General features: G+C 47.5%; 9 protein-coding genes across 9 annotated transcripts; 4 read left to right on the forward strand and 5 right to left on the reverse strand.

Moving 5' to 3' along the window:
* Positions 1 to 123: 123 nt before the first annotated feature.
* On the reverse strand, positions 124 to 1,476 carry N7529_003056 (uncharacterized protein; the record flags this gene model as incomplete). The annotated part of the gene is made up of 1 exon (XM_057238583.1): positions 124 to 1,476. One exon carries the CDS (start codon positions 1,474 to 1,476, stop codon positions 124 to 126), a length of 1,353 nt encoding a protein of 450 aa, XP_057101194.1.
* A 1,041-nt stretch (positions 1,477 to 2,517) lies between these two features.
* On the reverse strand, positions 2,518 to 4,400 carry N7529_003057 (uncharacterized protein; the record flags this gene model as incomplete). The annotated part of the gene is given in 6 exon segments (XM_057238584.1): positions 2,518 to 2,766; positions 2,822 to 3,987; positions 3,998 to 4,004; positions 4,073 to 4,132; positions 4,196 to 4,269; positions 4,340 to 4,400. The coding sequence occupies 6 exon segments, from the start codon at positions 4,398 to 4,400 to the stop codon at positions 2,518 to 2,520; spliced, it is 1,617 nt and encodes a 538-aa protein (XP_057101195.1).
* Positions 4,401 to 5,503: 1,103 nt separating this feature from the next.
* Positions 5,504 to 7,093, forward strand: N7529_003058 (amidohydrolase; the record flags this gene model as incomplete). Its single annotated transcript, XM_057238585.1, has 1 exon — positions 5,504 to 7,093. One exon carries the CDS (start codon positions 5,504 to 5,506, stop codon positions 7,091 to 7,093), a length of 1,590 nt encoding a protein of 529 aa, XP_057101196.1.
* A 267-nt stretch (positions 7,094 to 7,360) lies between these two features.
* Positions 7,361 to 7,791, reverse strand: N7529_003059 (uncharacterized protein; the record flags this gene model as incomplete). The annotated part of the gene is made up of 3 exons (XM_057238586.1): positions 7,361 to 7,428; positions 7,488 to 7,585; positions 7,658 to 7,791. The coding sequence occupies 3 exons, from the start codon at positions 7,789 to 7,791 to the stop codon at positions 7,361 to 7,363; spliced, it is 300 nt and encodes a 99-aa protein (XP_057101197.1).
* Positions 7,792 to 8,572: 781 nt separating this feature from the next.
* On the reverse strand, positions 8,573 to 10,431 carry N7529_003060 (serine hydrolase domain-containing protein; the record flags this gene model as incomplete). The annotated part of the gene is made up of 4 exons (XM_057238587.1): positions 8,573 to 9,392; positions 9,467 to 9,740; positions 9,794 to 9,847; positions 9,894 to 10,431. The coding sequence occupies 4 exons, from the start codon at positions 10,429 to 10,431 to the stop codon at positions 8,573 to 8,575; spliced, it is 1,686 nt and encodes a 561-aa protein (XP_057101198.1).
* Positions 10,432 to 12,201: 1,770 nt separating this feature from the next.
* On the reverse strand, positions 12,202 to 12,531 carry N7529_003061 (uncharacterized protein; the record flags this gene model as incomplete). Its single annotated transcript, XM_057238588.1, has 2 exons — positions 12,202 to 12,280; positions 12,413 to 12,531. The coding sequence occupies 2 exons, from the start codon at positions 12,529 to 12,531 to the stop codon at positions 12,202 to 12,204; spliced, it is 198 nt and encodes a 65-aa protein (XP_057101199.1).
* A 63-nt stretch (positions 12,532 to 12,594) lies between these two features.
* On the forward strand, positions 12,595 to 14,082 carry N7529_003062 (uncharacterized protein; the record flags this gene model as incomplete). The annotated part of the gene is made up of 1 exon (XM_057238589.1): positions 12,595 to 14,082. One exon carries the CDS (start codon positions 12,595 to 12,597, stop codon positions 14,080 to 14,082), a length of 1,488 nt encoding a protein of 495 aa, XP_057101200.1.
* Positions 14,083 to 14,391: 309 nt separating this feature from the next.
* N7529_003063 (uncharacterized protein) lies at positions 14,392 to 15,099 on the forward strand (the record flags this gene model as incomplete). Its single annotated transcript, XM_057238590.1, has 1 exon — positions 14,392 to 15,099. One exon carries the CDS (start codon positions 14,392 to 14,394, stop codon positions 15,097 to 15,099), a length of 708 nt encoding a protein of 235 aa, XP_057101201.1.
* Positions 15,100 to 15,606: 507 nt separating this feature from the next.
* Positions 15,607 to 17,193, forward strand: N7529_003064 (uncharacterized protein; the record flags this gene model as incomplete). Its single annotated transcript, XM_057238591.1, has 1 exon — positions 15,607 to 17,193. One exon carries the CDS (start codon positions 15,607 to 15,609, stop codon positions 17,191 to 17,193), a length of 1,587 nt encoding a protein of 528 aa, XP_057101202.1.
* Between the last annotated feature and the right edge of the window lie 786 nt (positions 17,194 to 17,979).

The raw sequence follows: 17,979 nt of genomic DNA on the forward strand, positions 1-17,979 counted from the left end.
TTGAAGTGGATAATTCTCGATGGCTGTTTTATGGTATAGGATAAATCGGCATGCATCTTGAACTCTGTCAATGAGCCGTGAGTTCTCCTTTGTTTTCTAGAATAATAATGTTAAGACAGCTCCTTAGTTGCACTGGTGGAGACTGACCTCTAGCAAATTCTGGAGCCTTATCATCGAAGCTACTCCCGCTGACAAGCCTCTTAACAGACTAAGGGCCTCGAGCCAATGCAGGTAGTTAATATGGAAGAAAGTGCCAACAGATCCACTTTCTTGGAGGTCGTCCATCGCGTTGTTGAAAGGAGAGCACCTGTCTAGATGATCAACCCAGTAGGCACACGCATAACCTATTACGGCTAGCGGGTCTGAATCTGGCTGGCTAACCTGGTCGACCGGATATCCAGGCGAGATTAGGTTGTAAATGTCGCGCCTTAGCGTCTTGCCAAGAGCCTGCAAAGACCTGGAAAATATGGAATAGTGCACCATGTCTTCTCCTTCGGGGAAAATAACATTGGCTGTTCTTCGAAGCAGAAAGTCTTTGGCTGACTGATGAACTAGAGAGACCGTGCGTCCTGGGAGCATCAGGAAAGAGCCGCAAAGCTGTATAATCTCTATCAGAACCGAATCATCCGCGATCTCATCAGATAAGTCGATATAAGACGCTAATTTGTCCAACGTGATAGGACGGTAAACGCTTGTGATAATGCCGAGGAGAGACTTGCAAATGTCAGCATCATATGACTCCCTGATTTGTTCAATGATTTGTTCAAAAATTCGCTCATAGAGCTTATCAAGACCAGAAGGGAATTCTTCTAACTTCTTCAGAACGTGTCTTCTCGAGACATTGGTGAGTTCCTTGCAAACCAAGGCTACCCAGAGGAAGGTACCATTTGCTTTTGACAACAAGTGTTGGGAAACAGCATCACGGATTTTATGGTTATATTTCTTCTTTTCTGTCAATTCCTGGACCTTGTGGTTGACAAAGGTTGCGACAGCCTCATCCATAGACGTCTCATTCAATTCCAGCGAGAGCTTTGTTCCTTGGGCCGCGGTGTCAAGAGTACCTTCGATGTTCGGCCAGTTGCGGCTCGAGACGATCCATTTGACATGTTGATATGCAGACGATTTCTGGGCGACAAAATCAAGGAGCTCTTTCCGATGCGTTGTACATTCGTCAAGAGCATCGATGATCAAATAGGTGGTCTTTAACGCCGGGTCCTCGAGGATACTAGTGAGCATTTCTGACAAAGCTTCCCACGCATTCACATCCTCAAAGACCTGCTTCCCGGCCTTGTCGTAGTGACGCCGCACATGGGAAATGAGAGATCGCTTCTGGTCAACCAGCATAAAGATCAGGCCGCGAAGGACTGCAGTGGCGTTGTTTATCCTTACGTCGGCTGCCTGGCAGAAAAAGAAGGAGACGAAAAAGGTGTTCAAAGCGGGCTTCTTCAGCTCATCGATGATTCCACACAACAACATTGTTTTTCCTTTTCCCGGATCCCCTTTAATCCAGAGCAGTTGTCTCTGTTGCTCATAGCGCCAGCGCTTGAAATCAGCATGGTCGAAGATCCAGTTGTACACGTCTTTCAGTAGTCCGCCATTCTCCCTTTCGATACGACTCTAGTCAAGAAGAGGATTGGTAGTCTGCAGGTCCTGTAAGCAGGCTCGGTCGGCCAAAATTTGATGGTCTGATATAGGAAAATGCAATTAGTGCGTCTTCTCCTGGCATGGCTGTTCTTTAACCTACCCGTGATGAGAGTAAACTGTGCAGTGATGAGGCCACTATTCTGTCCTACTTGAAGGCCAGAGTTTGAGTCACTAGTATATGTTGCAGAATCCATAGCCATCATGAGATAGGCGGAATGATTTTGTCTCATGAATGAGGTAAAGGACACGATGAAGTCAAGGCTGACCGGTTAGCCCCTCTCTTAGGTGACGCTTCATCCTAAGCAACCGTATATATCAAGGGAGAGTCCAAAACTACAGCCTCGCTGACCGATAGTCTCTTCTGCAATGAGTGTAATTGACAACTTGCGTCAATACCAGGTCCAAGATAAGCTTATGATTTGGGAGGCTAGACAATATCCCGTACCAAGGAACGATAAGTAATGAGGTGGGGTAATGAGGTGCCGCCTGAATTAACGATACGCTACCTGTAAGTGAGGGGTTATAGGCAGGGTCTAGCAAATATAACAAGGATACGATCGCTTTTCTTAGGCAATCATTCATTGCCGTACTGAGATATTGCGTGAAATGTTGGTCAGAGGTAAGCTGACCGTATGTGGTAAGGCCTCGTGCAAAATACAGTTCAACAAAGAACACCAGCCTTCAAATGGCACCTCGGCTTGCTTAAGACCCGCAATTCGCCCACTAGTGGGCCCATCAACAATTTAAAATACAACAGGCAAGTTTTCTCAGAAGCCAACAAGGAGAGAAAGGAAGTTGGAAAAGAACAAAGAAGGAATGAAGGGGATACATGCCACCTTATCTTAGAACCTATATTGACTCTTGCTTCACTAGCTAATTTGGTCGGGAACCCAACTGTTTTTGGCTGTAATGATGATATGTGCCAGCCAGCTTGATCCGAAGGTTCTTCCCCTGATAAATGAAAAACAGATTGCCCAAAAGAACAACTGTTGAAATGAGTCCAAATGTCACATAAAACCAAGTAATTCCCACCCTATTACACCAAGGTTGAAGCGCAAAGACAAAAACCGTGGATATCAGGTTACGAATAAACGTAACTCCCACGACTGAGTCTGCAATAATCTGCCATAAATCAGAAAGTCAGTAATTGAATTTCCGATTATACTCCAAGTCTTACCTCTGTATATGAATCAGTCAGATAAGTCAACGCAGCACCACTAGCAGGAACGATCCCCACTGCACTGACACCAAGTCCAAATGCAGGAAGAAGCCAATGGGTGCCGTTATTTAGCCCAATGCCAAACATGAAAAGACCAGCAGGAACCAACGGAGTAAATGCAACTGCTAGCCAAAGTCGCATCTCAGGCTCGAAAATGCCGCCGTTTCGCCTTGCAAGAGAGAGGGCTATGGAATCACTGAGCGGTCCACAAATCACAGCTCCTAGTGTTGTGCCTATGAATGGAGGCAGACCCATCAGTCCAATTTGTGAGGCATCGAAATTGTATGGCGGAAGTGTCATCACGGATGAAAGTGTGGTCACTGGTACCGTCGTGCAGGCCGTCATGACTCCGTATACAACTGCCATGAAGAAGACACCCGGGATTTTAAATAGAATGAGAAAGGGTTGGTAGCAGTGCTTTGCTACTTCGGAGAACGGGACTGGAGAGTTCGTCCACAGTGCGAGCTTCTGCCAGTAAGTTTTTTCGGGAATTGATCGGTCAATCTGAAACGCTTCGCATGTTGGTTGACTTTCCCCAAACGCGTCGTGATTCTTGATAGTCGATGTCTCGAGATCCTCTTTTGTAGGCCGTGGGTTAGGGTCCAGCTTATCCTCAACGGGAACCCCATCAATAGATGAAGCATCGAACATGGTTTCTTCGTAGAGAAAAACGAACGCAGCAAGTCCCACGCCAAACAGTATAGCCATCCACCACCAAACCCAGCGCCAACCTTGAGACTGTGTTATAAAGCCGCCAGCCAGAGGCGCTAGTGTTACCCCGACGGTCATGAACCAGAAGTAGACTGTATTGGTGAGGCCCCGCTGGTGAACGAAGTAGACATCAGCCACAGTCATCTGAACCAGCACTTCGGCAAGGGCTCCAACGATGCAGCTCAGGACATTGACCAGCATTAGGTCAGTGACCGTCTGCATCTTTGCAGACCACACGCTGATCCCACACTGGATCGCGGTACTGAACACGTATATTGGGCGTCGTCCGTACTTGAGAGCAAAGGGTACCAAGAAAAGACCTCCGATGCAGAGGGCGCCGCAGCCTGCGGCATAGCTATCGTTGAGTAAAGCGTAGCTAAACCCCAGCTCCAGGTTTTGCGGGCCCCAGGTCACTGTTGCCACGTCGATTCTGTTTTTGTTTCGTTAGCAATCATGCGTTGAAAGCAGTTGATGGGCAGAGGCTCACAGGGCAAGAACCATCACAACGTAGTAAGACACAAGTGCGAAATTCAAGTTTTTGCGCCATAGAGGCCAGTTCTGGTGTGGTGAAACGAGTCAGCGGTCGAACTCCCATCCCAGCCTTCATGAGGAGCTTCTCACAAGCGGATCATTGGGGTCTCTGGTAGGCCTCGGCTGGAGAATCACTTCAGAGTCTCCTCCTGGCTGCGAAATATCTATGGCACTGTCAGTGTGTGCTACTTTATCGTTGGTTGCGCGGACATAGAGTCTCGATTATGTTCGCACCTTCAATTCGAACCGTTCCAGGCGGCCAGGCTGGATCAACAGAGGACTGGTTATTTGACATTCGGTAGAGTGGTTGGTCAAGAAGATGGAAGGCTTATTTAATAGACAAGATGTCAAAAGACGTAAGAAAGTAGGAAGCAGTTATTCAAAATCCAAGCACAATAGTCTCGATTTGTGTCCGCTAGTCATTCCAACGCTGGTCCTGGGCTCATTATATGACTTTAGTCCTGGAACCACAGACCTGTCAATAACGGGTGCGATTTCACAACGTGTATCTTATCATGCTTCGATACGGTGTTGGCGTTCTGCAGCCATTCACATCTGAAGATAGGGGCTCAGGGTGGACTGCGCTTTGTCTTGAAAAGGAAGTTTCAAGCAACAGCCAATCACCCGGGGCAATGGGTGCGAGCTTATCAATGTCGCAGGTTCCGTTGATCTAGAATGCGGGGAAATAATGTTAATTTAACGAGAAATGCTCGGGGTATCGGAGTTACCTAACTTCTGCTATCAGTGATGGTTTCATTAGCAAAACTGTAGCCTAGATTCCCAGGCTCCAGATACTTCCCTGAGCATCGGATAGGCCCATTGATCTACACAGCGGGTCTCCAATATTGTATCAACTATACTACCTAGTCAGAGCTCTGCTATCACACAAAGTTTCCTACTAGATGGGCTCATATCCGGTTGATAGAATTGTTCATTTGCGGTAATATCAGCACTTCAATTATCATTGGTAGTGTGCTCATGTCCTTCTGCTAACAGTCTAGGGACCTCACAATTATGGCAATCATCTAGGAATGCGAAGTATCGTCCGAAATATTCTAGAGCTCTAGTGTGATTGAGTGTGGAGGTCGGCTAACAGAATAGCCAATGGCGTCAAATTGCGCCGGTCCGCTCTCAAGAGAGCCCCTCAAGTTCCACTACTTCTGTCCAATCACAGCTCAGTTTATTGGCCGGTTCTCGCGCAGGGCGAGAAACGGGAAGATCTGTCGGATGTATCATGGCAAGACTGTCCGGAATCTTACATCCTTCGATGTTCTCAAAAGGAAACTTCTGGAGAACTCGGGGTCTTGATGATTCCGACATCCCCGCAAAAATAATACATAATCCAAGACCGCATCCTCCTCAGTTGCACTATCTTCACAACCACAACCTCTGAGAAACATGTCATCGGTTTTCAAAAACGGACGCATTTTTGTGCCACAAGCCTCAAATCATGGCGCTGACTTCGCCGAGGGAATGATAATTGAGAACGAGAGGATCTCCTACGTCGGCTCTCTCGATGAGATTACCATACCAGAGGATGCAAAGGTCATTGACTTGCAAAGCCGCACTGTCATCCCGGGCTTCATCGATGCCCATGTACACATTCTACACTACGGACAATCCCTCCATAAAGCAGATCTCATCGGGTGCACCTCTCTTGATGAAATTCGCGAGACCATCAAGTCCTACGCCGAAGCTCACCCCTCTATTCCTCGCATCTTCTGCCGAGGCTGGATTCAATCATCCACCAACGGAGTCGCATTAGCTAGCATGCTTGATGGGATTGACTCACGTCCTATCTTCGTTGATTCTTTTGACCTTCACTCTATGTGGTGCAGCTCGGCTGCTCTCGACGAGATGAAAGTTCACACTGCACCCGATCTTCCCGGTGGCACAATCCATCGCGATGAGAATGGGAGAGCCTCGGGCCTACTCGATGAATCTGCTCTCATGAACCTTGCATGGCCTTACATAGAAAGTGTCACATCTATCGAAGACAAATTAAGTGCATTGGACACTGCGGTCGCTGCATACACTGCTGCCGGCTATACTGGATTAGTAGATATGGCCATGGACGAAAGCACGTGGGAGATCTTGAACCTGTATCGTCGGGATCATCATATCCCATTCCATATTGGTGCACACTGGCTTGTTCCCTTCTCAGCAGATCAAAAAGCCAATTTCAAATACGTCGACCGAGCAATCGAATTACACCATCAATACAAGCAGCCCGATTTCTGCATCGTCGGAATCAAACTCATCTGCGATGGCGTGGTCGATGGATGTACTGCCGCCCTCCTCCAGCCCTACACCGGCAAATCGGATCCCGTAGACCCTATCTGGCCCGAGGACATGCTACAAGAAGTCGTTCAACGCGCCGACTCGGCAGGGATACAGTGTGCAATCCACGCAATCGGCGATAGAGCAGTTCATCAAGCAATCAACGTTCTCTCGCGGGTGGGCACACCGGGCAGAAGACACCGAATCGAACATTTGGAATTGACGACTTCCGAAGATGCCAAACGGCTCGGTCAATTAGGCATCACTGCTTCTATCCAGCCTGTTCACTCCGACCCTATGCTCTTCAAGGCGTGGCCGGGACTAGTCGGCCCCGACCGCTGCAAGCGGGCATTCGCATACAAGGACTTTTTGGACGGCGGGGCTCCGATTGCAATTGGCACTGATGCACCTACGGCGCCTCATATGCCCTTCCCGAATCTTTACAACGCTACGACTCGGCGGTCGGCACTTGAAATACAGAGCGACAATACTGTCAATCCGCACTTTGCGCTGAGCTTGGCTGAAGCGGCGACTGCTGCTACTGCCGGTGCTGCCTACGCTCGGTTTGCGGATGGTTGGACTGGGAGTCTGCAAAAGGGACTCTATGCTGACTTTGTGGTTGTGGATATGCAGTGGACGCCGGAGAAACTACTTGGGGCAAAGGTCTGCCAAACTTGGTATCGAGGGAAGAAAGTATTTGATTCTTAGATAATTCGTGTGATGGAAGGATAAATCTCGGGCCGCTCTTATGATGCCTATGCGCTCCTCTATCATTACTATTTGGACCATCATAATGACATCACCAAACACCCGGGTAAAGAAAGAAAAGAAACTAGAAGTTTACAACTGTATATGATTGAACAGCTATTTCGTATCTTTACACATTATCACCTGGCAGAAGCTATTTGTAAGTTCCAGCGCTACAATCCCGGTGTACACCTCACCAGCAGCATCATATACACAAGACCTACCGATCTACTCTCCCAACACTTCAGGGTGTGCCTGAAGGCCACGGTCGGCAATCGAGTCAGAGAGGAAAATATCTGTGGCGTGTAAGCATGTGTATACAAATCTAAACCAACACCGATCACAGGAAACGTACTATGATCTACCTCCTGGTGGGACCAATGTTCTGTATGCTTGTGCAGATCATCCAAAGCATGTTGATGAGCGAGCTCGGAGCACATGGCATGCGGTGATCTATGTAATGAAAACGATAAGTCAGGTATACGCAAACTTCAACTTAATATGTAGACAGATCTTCGAACTCACGGTGCGACGTCTCTATCCACTAACTCTTTCACATCCTGCTGGACTTTTTGTGGCTGCTCCGCGTATCCAAGGGAGCTGCGGCGCTTGGCGTAATTGGGGTCTAGGGGGTTGTGGTCGATAGTTGTGGTGACCATGTTGACGATAGTAAAAAGTGTCCTGACGGTGGTAAAGTGTATTGATTGTAGTAAAGTGGTAGATTTGGGTGGAAAAAAAGACTAGTAGATTGAGATAGCCTAAATCAAGTTCAAGCGAGAAACCCGATTTAAATGAACCTGGAATGCAAATGCGGGGGCCATTACATTGGACCATTTGCCATGTCATTGCTTGGGTGTGGCGGATCTATGATCTAAACACTCACTGAGCCACCTATCAGGGATGAAGATACTCTTATCCTTGCTCTAGACCAAATAAAATGTCAGGCAATGTATGGTGATTCGCCAGTTGAAATCGAATGGGGGTATGGGCTCATTCAATGCTTGCGACTTGAACAAGGGCTGGGGTTACACGAGACAAACTGTAGATCAAGACCAATTTGGTATGAGGTCAGATGATGCCCGATATTGTCCGGGGTATGATGTGTATGGCAATTGATGTTTGGGGTTACTTGCTTGTGTTAAGTGACCAATGATTTGTTGGGGGCCCGGCTTTATGCAAGTGACGATTGGGAGGCTCAATGGGTACTAGCATGTATTGTCTGTTGCTCTATTTTTCAGCTGTAGCAACGTCAAAATTCAATGCGGTTGGTTCGTATCTCTTAATCCGAGTTAACTGTATTGGACTTTCAGTATCTTGATATTATTCTATATAGTTGTTGAGAGATGGACAAAGAGAAGCTAAACATCACGAATAAACCAACTAATAGGCTTCTAGGCTGAAAGCCTCGATATGTTTTGAGGTGTCGCCTGGGCGATGAATTTAGTGCACTCTTTTGAACACAGATCCAGTTGCCGGGAACTCAACGCTGACGAGTCTTTCATCAACCAGGTTGAAAATAAACTCATCGGTAGGACCCGCAAAGTCGAGGTTCATCCACGTGAACGAGTTGTCAAATAGGCCACCCTTGCCACCTTCGATGGCTGCACGAGGTTTAAGCGGTGGCTCGGGCTCTACCATACGGTGCGCCACACGTATGGCGCCCTTTTTTCTGTACAGGGAAGACAAAGATCTGGAGAATGAAGTCAAACCGGTCGGATAAAGGCGCCAGTACGGACCATCCCTGCCGTTGATACCCTTGACCCAGAACGACTTCAAGCCGAGCCCGGGCCGGCCTCTATCGACGGTCAAGGTGAGGTTAGTGCCGGGCGAGGTACTGTCCACAAATGTGCCGGCGAGATTACGCTTGGCATTTTCTGTCGCGGCGAGCTCGGCAGCAGGGATGAAAGTCTCGCCCACCACGTCGCGCAGGGGCCAGCGAGCTGGTGTGGCGGTTGAACCGGCAACCAAAATAGAATATCCTATACCTTGATCCGGTGACAGGGCGAAGATGGCGGTATAGTCAACGTTTCCCCCGGCCTTGGTGTACAGATCTGAAACACGAGTCCGGTTTGAACCTGGCGTGACGGGGATCTCGAGACGAGAAATTTCCCACGGCGCACCGACAAGTTCGACTAAGCTTCCAGTTCCACTGCGGGGCTTCATCCATTCGGATACCGTGGCCGGAGAGAGGATTTCAGAGTTCAAGATGGAAAGACCCGCGGCGCGAAGGTCTGCGCCATTGGCGTAAAGGCTGCCCGTTCTGCAGGGTGGATCAATACATACTCCCGGGATCATTCAGGGGAACAGAAGAAAGGAATGTAAAAGAAAACTTACGATGCGACAATTTCAAGATCAACACCCCATGATGAGTTCTTGTCGATGATGGAGCGATCGATAACATTCAGGTCAGGACCCTTGGGGATGGTCGTCGATGTGCTGTCCATCCCCAGTGGATCGAATATAACTTCTTGGATTGCCTCTGGGAAAGACTTTCCCGAGAGACGTATAAGTACTTGCCCCAAGATAGCAAAACCGCCATCGGAATAAACGGCATTTCGCCATGGAGAGATCACTGGCTTCTTTTCATCACGGAAGAAGGTGAGAAGATCTAAGTACACCACTATCAGTGATTTCCCGATCCAATCATTTGATTTGACTTACCTTCAGAGTTGTAATTGAATGGGTCTTTGGGGTCGACGTATTTTTGCAGGAAGTCTGGTGGAAATCAGCATTGCATTCCAGAAAGTCACAGGGAACATACCCGCAACACCACCAGAGCCGGCCTGCTGAGACGCAAGTGCTCCAACAGTAATATCCTCCCACCGAATCTTTTCCAGGGGATCATTGGATGAATTTCCCGCCAGTTCAGGAAGGTATTTCGTCACAGGATCACTGAAGACTTGTATGCCCGCTTTGGCGATGATTGCATAGACAGTGAAAAGTTTTGTTACGCTTCCAATACGCGATATCGTCTTGTCATCAAACGCCCCGGATGTTACAGAAGCTTTGGAATTCTCTCCCACATGGGAGTATCTGTAGATGGAGCGATTTGTTGCAGCCGAGAACACGTCAATAGAAAATGCTAGATCCGTGCGATTAAGCCTGCCACTTGAAAAGAGGCCGTCAATGATGCCCGGGAAATTCAATTTGGCGTTCGCAATTGCAATCGAGTTAGATGGGTCAAAGTTGGTAAGGAAAGTTGGGCCAATTAGTGGGACTTCATCTGTTGCGATGATGCGTGTCGTGGAAGCTGCCGCAAATCCCAATATAGATCCGACCAGGGCTTTGTTGAGAAGCATTGCGGTATGTTCGGCTCGATTATGGTAAGATGGGTATTTCTGGTTGTCCGAAGGTTGGATGGGTCAGTCTAAAGCCCGGGGATAACTCTGGCTTTTATGTTTGAACATTCATCGGGGGCTGCGATCGTCATGATGAAATATTCAAGAATATACACCAAGGATGGGCGTCGGATGGGCGTAGGCCAAGCCGCTGCCTTTCCATATACGGAAAATTGCGGCGCCATGTGGTGGAAATGCAATGGCAAAGTCTAACAAGCAGGGCTGATCCTGCCTTGTCTCGGTAGAGCTGAGCCCCAGATTCGCGATATAGAGTCATCAGAATGAAATGTAGATTGGTGCGCTTACGCTTGGCGTGAGTTTGTTTTGGACCCCAAACACGACGGCGCACCATAGATCCCGAAACGGAAACGGCTAAAGCGATTTACCCGTCTCCAGCTCTGTAGATCGCCAATGCTTCGCCTCTTCTCTTACATTATTGTAGTGTAGTGATTCTTAAATTTATCAATTCTTATTCAGAGAGAGAGATTGGAATTTGGAGAGGTACATATGTATGAAAACATCAACTACCTTTAAAATCGGCAATCATCCTAGCATGATCATGTATAATTTGTTGCTCTTTCAGTGGCAATTAAAATCTCCCCATTGCCAACCATTATTCAAGGATTCGATATAAACCCAATCCTTGTTTCTACTAAAAAGGTTACTTTGGTGCGATGAGTGGGTCGTTAGACGAGCTCCTTGTAGCAGATGAGGGCTTAACATTTCAGTAGCACATGAGTACCATGACAGCGCCAAGATCAGACTTCGGATTTATAGAACCCTGCTAGGATCGACTGCGCTGTAAATGTTCTTTGAGTTGGTTGGTTGAGCCACTGTAGTCTCACTGGTAGCACGGCGGACTTTGTCAATAAATATGTGAGGCATTATCTTCTAGCCTCTCCTCAATCTATTACCTTTGAAGACACTAGGCTCTCTCTCTTTCCATCCTTTTCACTAGTGGTTTCCCTGTAACCAAATTTACTTTAATCACAGTATGCAGGAATCTCACTATACTAACTAAATATCAATTAAAGCCCAGTTATGTAGCTATTAAAGCTAAGTCTCACGAAATGTTGCTACGACCGTAAATCCGAATCTAAAGAGAGCTTGTAAATATATCCATGGATTGAGTTCTAGAACTTCTTCTTGGAGAACAAAGATACATCAGGAGACATGAGGTGGAAAATGTACTAATTAGACTGCATATGTGAGCATAATCCTAACCCATTGCCCCTCACTTGCTCTTCGCTTTTCATCATTTGCTTTCTTTCTCCCTTTCTTACCCACCTAGGTATTTCATTGTTCATGTTCTCCGAACAGAGCGACCAGGAAGAATGTCACATATGCCACAGCGTGTGTACGCGAAAGTCCTACTAATTTTCCCAAGTTGTGGACTGACTGCAATCAAGTACAAAGAAGCATGGTCTCAGCTTCAATGTCGATCCTTCAGGGTCCACTGTAGCTTGGCTGCCAGATGTGGTCTAGAACAGTGACTGATTAAGATATAAAGATCGCAAAACGCGGCAAGAAAATGATCACCAGAGCCGAACCCCGACTTTCCACAAACCTAGCCCGACGGAGCAAGTGGTCGCACACGATGTGAAATGTGTGGGGTACAGGAGATCATTCAGCTAATTACTGCACAATATTGCAATCAGAGTTCAAAATAGACCCATTCACAGCGACATCACAAACCAACCACGTTGTGCAATATTTAAATCGACCTCCGGGTTAGTCGCCACTAGTCCCAAAACGGTTATTGTCGTGAGAACCCAGTCTCTGGTGGAGAGACTTCTCGGCAGAAGATGGCCTGTGGAATTTTTTCTTCTTTGATTTAAGTGTGCTCCGTCTCGCTTTTTGTTTTCGATATGTGTGCTGGAGGATCAGTGTGATTGTGCGCGATCTATACCTTGGACGCAGGAAAAAGTGATATCATACATACCCTGAAATCGGGTAGCAACGGAGGCGAATGACAAAATATTCGCGACTCAACAAAATTTTGAAGAGGCTCTTTGAGTCGAAGGAGGAATGGTGTTCACACGGGGCGATGTCTCTGGTCATGTTGATCAGACAATAGGTAAATAAAGAATCCCAAATATTCGGCAAATATTAGGTTGTTGACAGATGATCACAGATCATCTAGATCATAACAAGAACGTCACAATTGTGGCTTGGAATGGACATCAAGATCCTGCAAACCCATACAACTGGTCTTTGAGACAAAAATGGACGTTAACGGCTCTCGCTGTCTTCACTACCTTCATCACCATGATGAACGGTACGATCATCACAGTAGCCCACGAAGCTATCAATGAGCAATTCAATATCTCAGATGCCAACTTCCCTCATTCATACTGGCCTGTCACATCATGGGCTATCGGTGGTGGCTGCTTCTCTTTGCTGGTTCTTCCGCTGATGGAGGACTTCGGTGTACGATGGGTATTCTTGGGCACATATCTAATCTTCCTCTGCTTCGTGGTACCCCAAGCGGTAGCCCAGAACTTTGCCACATTAATTGTGACCAGATTCTTTGCTGGAGGGTGTGTATCAATTCTCGCTAATACCTCTGCCACAGTAATTGGCAATCTATGGGACACCGAGCGGTCCCGCAATATTCCCGTCAGTCTTTACATCGTCGCTTACCTGGCTGGAAGCAGCATCGGGCCTGTCATCGGCGCTGCCATCTTTCAGGCCCTGTCATGGAGGTGGATTGGTTATGTCCAACTCATGTGGTACGGGGCTTTCTTCCCGATGTACTTTTTCTTGTTCAAAGAGTGCCGTGGAATTGCAATCTTGGGACAGCGAGCCAAGGCTCTGCGACGAGACGGGAAGAGCGCTTATACCCAGCACGAGATCGATACGCAAGACCAGTCGATACTGAGCATCGTGGGTCGCAGCGCAAGTAGGCCTCTCGTCCTCTTTTTCACCGAGTCTGTGGTTTTCGTGTCGACGTTATGGTCCTCTTTCACCGTCGGGACGCTCTATCTGTTCACCCAGTCCGTTGAACAGGTGTTCGCAGACCTGTACGGCTGGACACCCGCGCAAGCCGGATATCTCCAATCGGCTATTGTTGTTGGAGAGTGTCTGGGCTGGGTGATCACCTTGTTCTCAGGCAAGATATACTTTGACTCGGCATCTCGCAATACCGAAATCCCGGGCACCCCCATCCCAGAAGCTCGATTGTACTTCGCGATCGTGGGGGGTATCACTGGGATATCGGGTGGTATGTTCACGTATGCGTGGACCTCGTATCCGGACTTTCCGTGGATTGCACCCGCTGTCGGTCTTGCCATGGTGGGAGCGGGCAGTGTTATTGTCGTGACGGGAATCTCCGACTATGTTGTGGACGCGTATTCCAAGTACGCAGGGAGCGCCATCGGAATCATTGCCACCGGCGAGAATATTCTGGCGGCATTCTTGCCTCTGGCTACTATGAGCATGTACAACCATCTTGGCATCCAGTGGGCCAGTACTTTACTAGCCTTTATTGCGTTAGCCCTATCTTTTGCACCAATCTTAGTGCTTGTTTGGGGCAAGGATATCCGAGCAAAGAGCCCGTTTATGAAGGAAGCGATGATGGAAAAGAGAAGAAAAAGTATCGACTCTGTTTGAGAGGGTTTTAAATGTACATACTTAAAAATCTGCGTATTTCAGTGTGCTTGACAGATTAGTTAGCCTTGTTGACTGGAAAATGAACAATAACAGAGCTCTTGGCGGGTGGGACGACGCGTGGGAGTACACATTTATCAAAAACGTCGGAAAGAGAGCAAAGTAGAGATCCTTAGCAGATCACCTCCTCAAGCGCCGACCTCATGCAGTGATGCCTAATCGGTCAAGGGCTGTCTCTGCGTGGATTTTGCGATGTTCCTTACAATTGCAGGGATCCATGCGGGGCTACTACTGCCTGACTCGTCCGTCACCATGCATGCTCGCCAAAATTCGGCCTGTTCTGCAACCAAATTCCTGGCCCAGCATTCCATCTGTCACTTCCCGATCCTGAAGACTAGCAGTTGGCCAGAATGCCTCGATCGGCTTGGCTGCCATGGAAGAAAAAACAAAAAAGCGTACGGTTGTCTAACCTTAGTAGCTGAAATCGTGCTGACCAGTACCCCTCCACAGCCCGCCTCTAAAGCAAGCGACCGCAGTCCCTTACACCATTGTCCAACGGGTGCGTCGTCTAGTAATACCCAACCAAGAATTCAAGAGGATGATCCAATCAAAGTGATTCTCACAGACGAAGAAAGAGCGAATCGGGTAGAAAAATCCAAGGATGCTTCCATAGGAAAGGGACTTTGGACTGAGGCTCGTAGCCGTTTAGATCCAGACCGGTTAGTTCAACTGGGAAAGCACATTGATGAGGACAATAAGGGTCTTCAGAAAGCTGCAAAGGCAAAGCTGGAGGCTATTCGATCATCTCGACTGAAAATCAAGATTGGCCAGAATAAAGAGCTCGTGGTGAGAGACGGAGTCACCAAGGTGATCAAGACAATTCTTAGCTACAGTGATTTGATATCAGCGGCCGTAGCCGCAGAGCCTCATGCCAGTCTTGCTTGGGGAGGTGTTGCCGCCCTTTTACCGGTAAGTCCCCAGGATCTACAGGCAAGTTGCGTGAGTTCTAATATTGAATAAATATGTAGCTTCTTTCAACAGCAATGTCGCAGACAGAAACTGCGCTCAATGATTTAGATAAGATTGCGACTCTGCTTGTGCGATTCCGTGCCATAGAGGTCATGTATGATCTATCGGAACACCCAGAGGAGCGATTCGTAGCTCCCCCTCAGATTAAAGAGCTTCATGTCCAGCTAAGAGACCATACTATTGACCTGTACACTCAAATACTTGAGTATCAAATTGATGCGATAAATCATTTCTCACACAGCAAGCTTCGCCGAACGGCTAAAAATGTCGCATCTCCGTCACGGAGAAGCGTCTCTGATATCGAGACGACTGCAGATAATGCCAGTTTGACTCTGCAAATTCTGGACAGTGGCGCTATGGGAAGCCTTGGCCCCCAGTTATCATCTCTCAGAGAGGATTTCAAAGAGACTCTTGATCGTATGGCAGAGATAAACACTAATATCCTGGTAAGAGGCCGTTGGCCCAATCAATCAACCATATTTCTCTTGGCTCACCACAATGAAGGATATTTCGAAAACCAAGCGCATCCGAGACCTTCCTCTAGCGGCATGCGCAGCTTTCAATGAAGGCCTCGGCGGCTCTATACCAGATTTATGTTATGAAGACACCAGGAAAGAAGTGTTATACATCATTCACAGCTGGGGAGAAGGCCGCGATGGAGGCAACAATTGTATCTTTTGGCTAAGTGGAATGGCAGGCACTGGGAAATCAACAATTGCTCGGACCGTTGCACGCGAATTCAACGATAAGGGGCATCTCGGGGCCAGCTTTTTCTTTTCAAGGGGCAAGCAAGATAGAGGTGAAAGTGAAAAATTCTTCTCGAGTCTTGCTCGCGGTCTTTCCGCAACGATCCCTGGATTCGATATTTGCTTGTACCAAAGCATTCCCGAATACGATGAAATACATCACAGGAGCTTGAAGGAACAATGGAACACACTTATCTTTCAGCCCCTCAAATCTCTGGCGTCGTCATTGCTGGTGCCCCTTCATTTGGTGCTTGTCATAGATGGACTAGATGAATGCAAAGGTACCAAAGCCGTTCCTGCTATCATCAGTCTTCTTTTGGAGGCTCGATCTCTCGAGCGGATTCATCTGAAGATATTTGTCACCAGTCGAAATGAGAAACACATTGTTGAAAGCCTTATAGAAAGGTCGGATGTGACTCATTTGTCGCTGGAGGAAGGCGTGGGAGCAAGGAATACCGAACGTGATATTTCCATCTACGTGAAATCCATGCTTTCGGAGATTGCAACCGAGAACAAGTTGATAGATTGGCCACAGGAGGCACAAACCGACCAACTCTTGCAATTTTGTGGCCGGTTATTCATCGCTGCAGCTACAGCATGTCGGTTTCTTCAAGATAGCCACTTTCCAGAAGAGAAGATCGTGTCATTTCTCAATACTGAGAGAACATCAAACTATGGCACAGGTCCTCTTGATGATATGTATCGGCATCTTATTGATGCGGCAGCTGATTGCTCTGACAAGGACACTTTCATCGAGTACTTCCCTATTGTTGTGGGGACTATCCTTGTCGCCAAAGAGCCAGTCTCAGTATTGGATTTGGAAAGTCTACTCGGCTTATCCTCCAAGCTGATCCATTTTATACTGGACCGTCTGAGATCTGTGTTGATTGTTCCTGCTAATGCTCCCATTCAACTCTTCCATCTTTCATTCCGTGAATTCCTCATTGATAAATCAAGATGCCAAGATAAGAGATTCTTTATTGATGAAGACAAAGTCCACAGGAGATCATTTGAATACTGCTTGAAACTGATTTCTGGGTGTATCAAGAAGGATATATGTGCAATAAATCATCCAGGCACACTCCTTTCCGAAATCGACAAAGACAGGATCTTGGAACATGTTCCTTGGGTTACTCGATATGGCTGTCAATATTGGGCTTCACATTTGAATGATGCCAGTATTACCCCATCAGATACTGAGGCAATTGACATAGCCTTGAAATTTCTTCATGACCATCTTCTGCATTGGATCGAAACCCTGGCCCTTCTCGGAAGAATGGATGACGCCGTGCATGGAACTGCGAACTTGAAAAGAATTCCAGTGGCGAGTAAATTCTAGGCTTTAGCGTATCCTCTGGCTAACGAACGGGTAGGATTCCAAGCATCGACCCTTCACCTTTTTTGTCAATGACGCCAACCGATTCGTTCTTTACCATCGAGCCACCATTCAAAAAGCACCACTCCAAGTCTACTACCTGGCCACATTCTTCACACCCACAGATAGCCTCATACGTGATCACTTTTCGGAGCATTGTCCAAAATGGGTACGCAACCCTCTTGGCTTGGAAAGCAATTGGGGCCGAGAAGAACAGATTTTTCCAGCCACGAATACAGTTAAAGTCATAGCAATCTCATTGGATGGGAAATCGGTGGCATTGTTCGCCCATGGTGCTAATGCCATCAACGTCTGGAATGTGATTACTGGCGAGCTACAGTACACATTCCACATAAAGGGGAAGGAAGAAGAGGTAGAATGTTTGTTGTTCTCCGAGGACGGGACTGAATTGATTGCTATCCTGATACCCTTTTCTTATCCCCGACATAATGATGGTCACATGCTGAAAGCCTGGAGTCTTGTAACAGGGAAATTCATGACGACCTTGACGAGGAAACAGTCTGATTTGCTTTCTCTGACAGAGATCCGGAACTGGTCCTTTCTTCCAGGCAAGCAAGAACTCTACACAATTTTCGAGCCCGCGTTTGACCCCATCTACGAAGTGGCCCTCTCCGCGGATGGGACAACGATGTCTCTTTGTTGTTCATCATTTGTATACATTGGCAACACTGACACCAAGTGTATAACGCACGTTTTGGATTTGAGCATGACAGTAAGGGATGTACAACT

Source organism: Penicillium soppii (assembly GCF_028829465.1).
Source record: "Penicillium soppii strain IBT 18220 chromosome Unknown utg000003l, whole genome shotgun sequence".
Classification (NCBI taxonomy): Eukaryota; Fungi; Ascomycota; class Eurotiomycetes; order Eurotiales; family Aspergillaceae; genus Penicillium; species Penicillium soppii.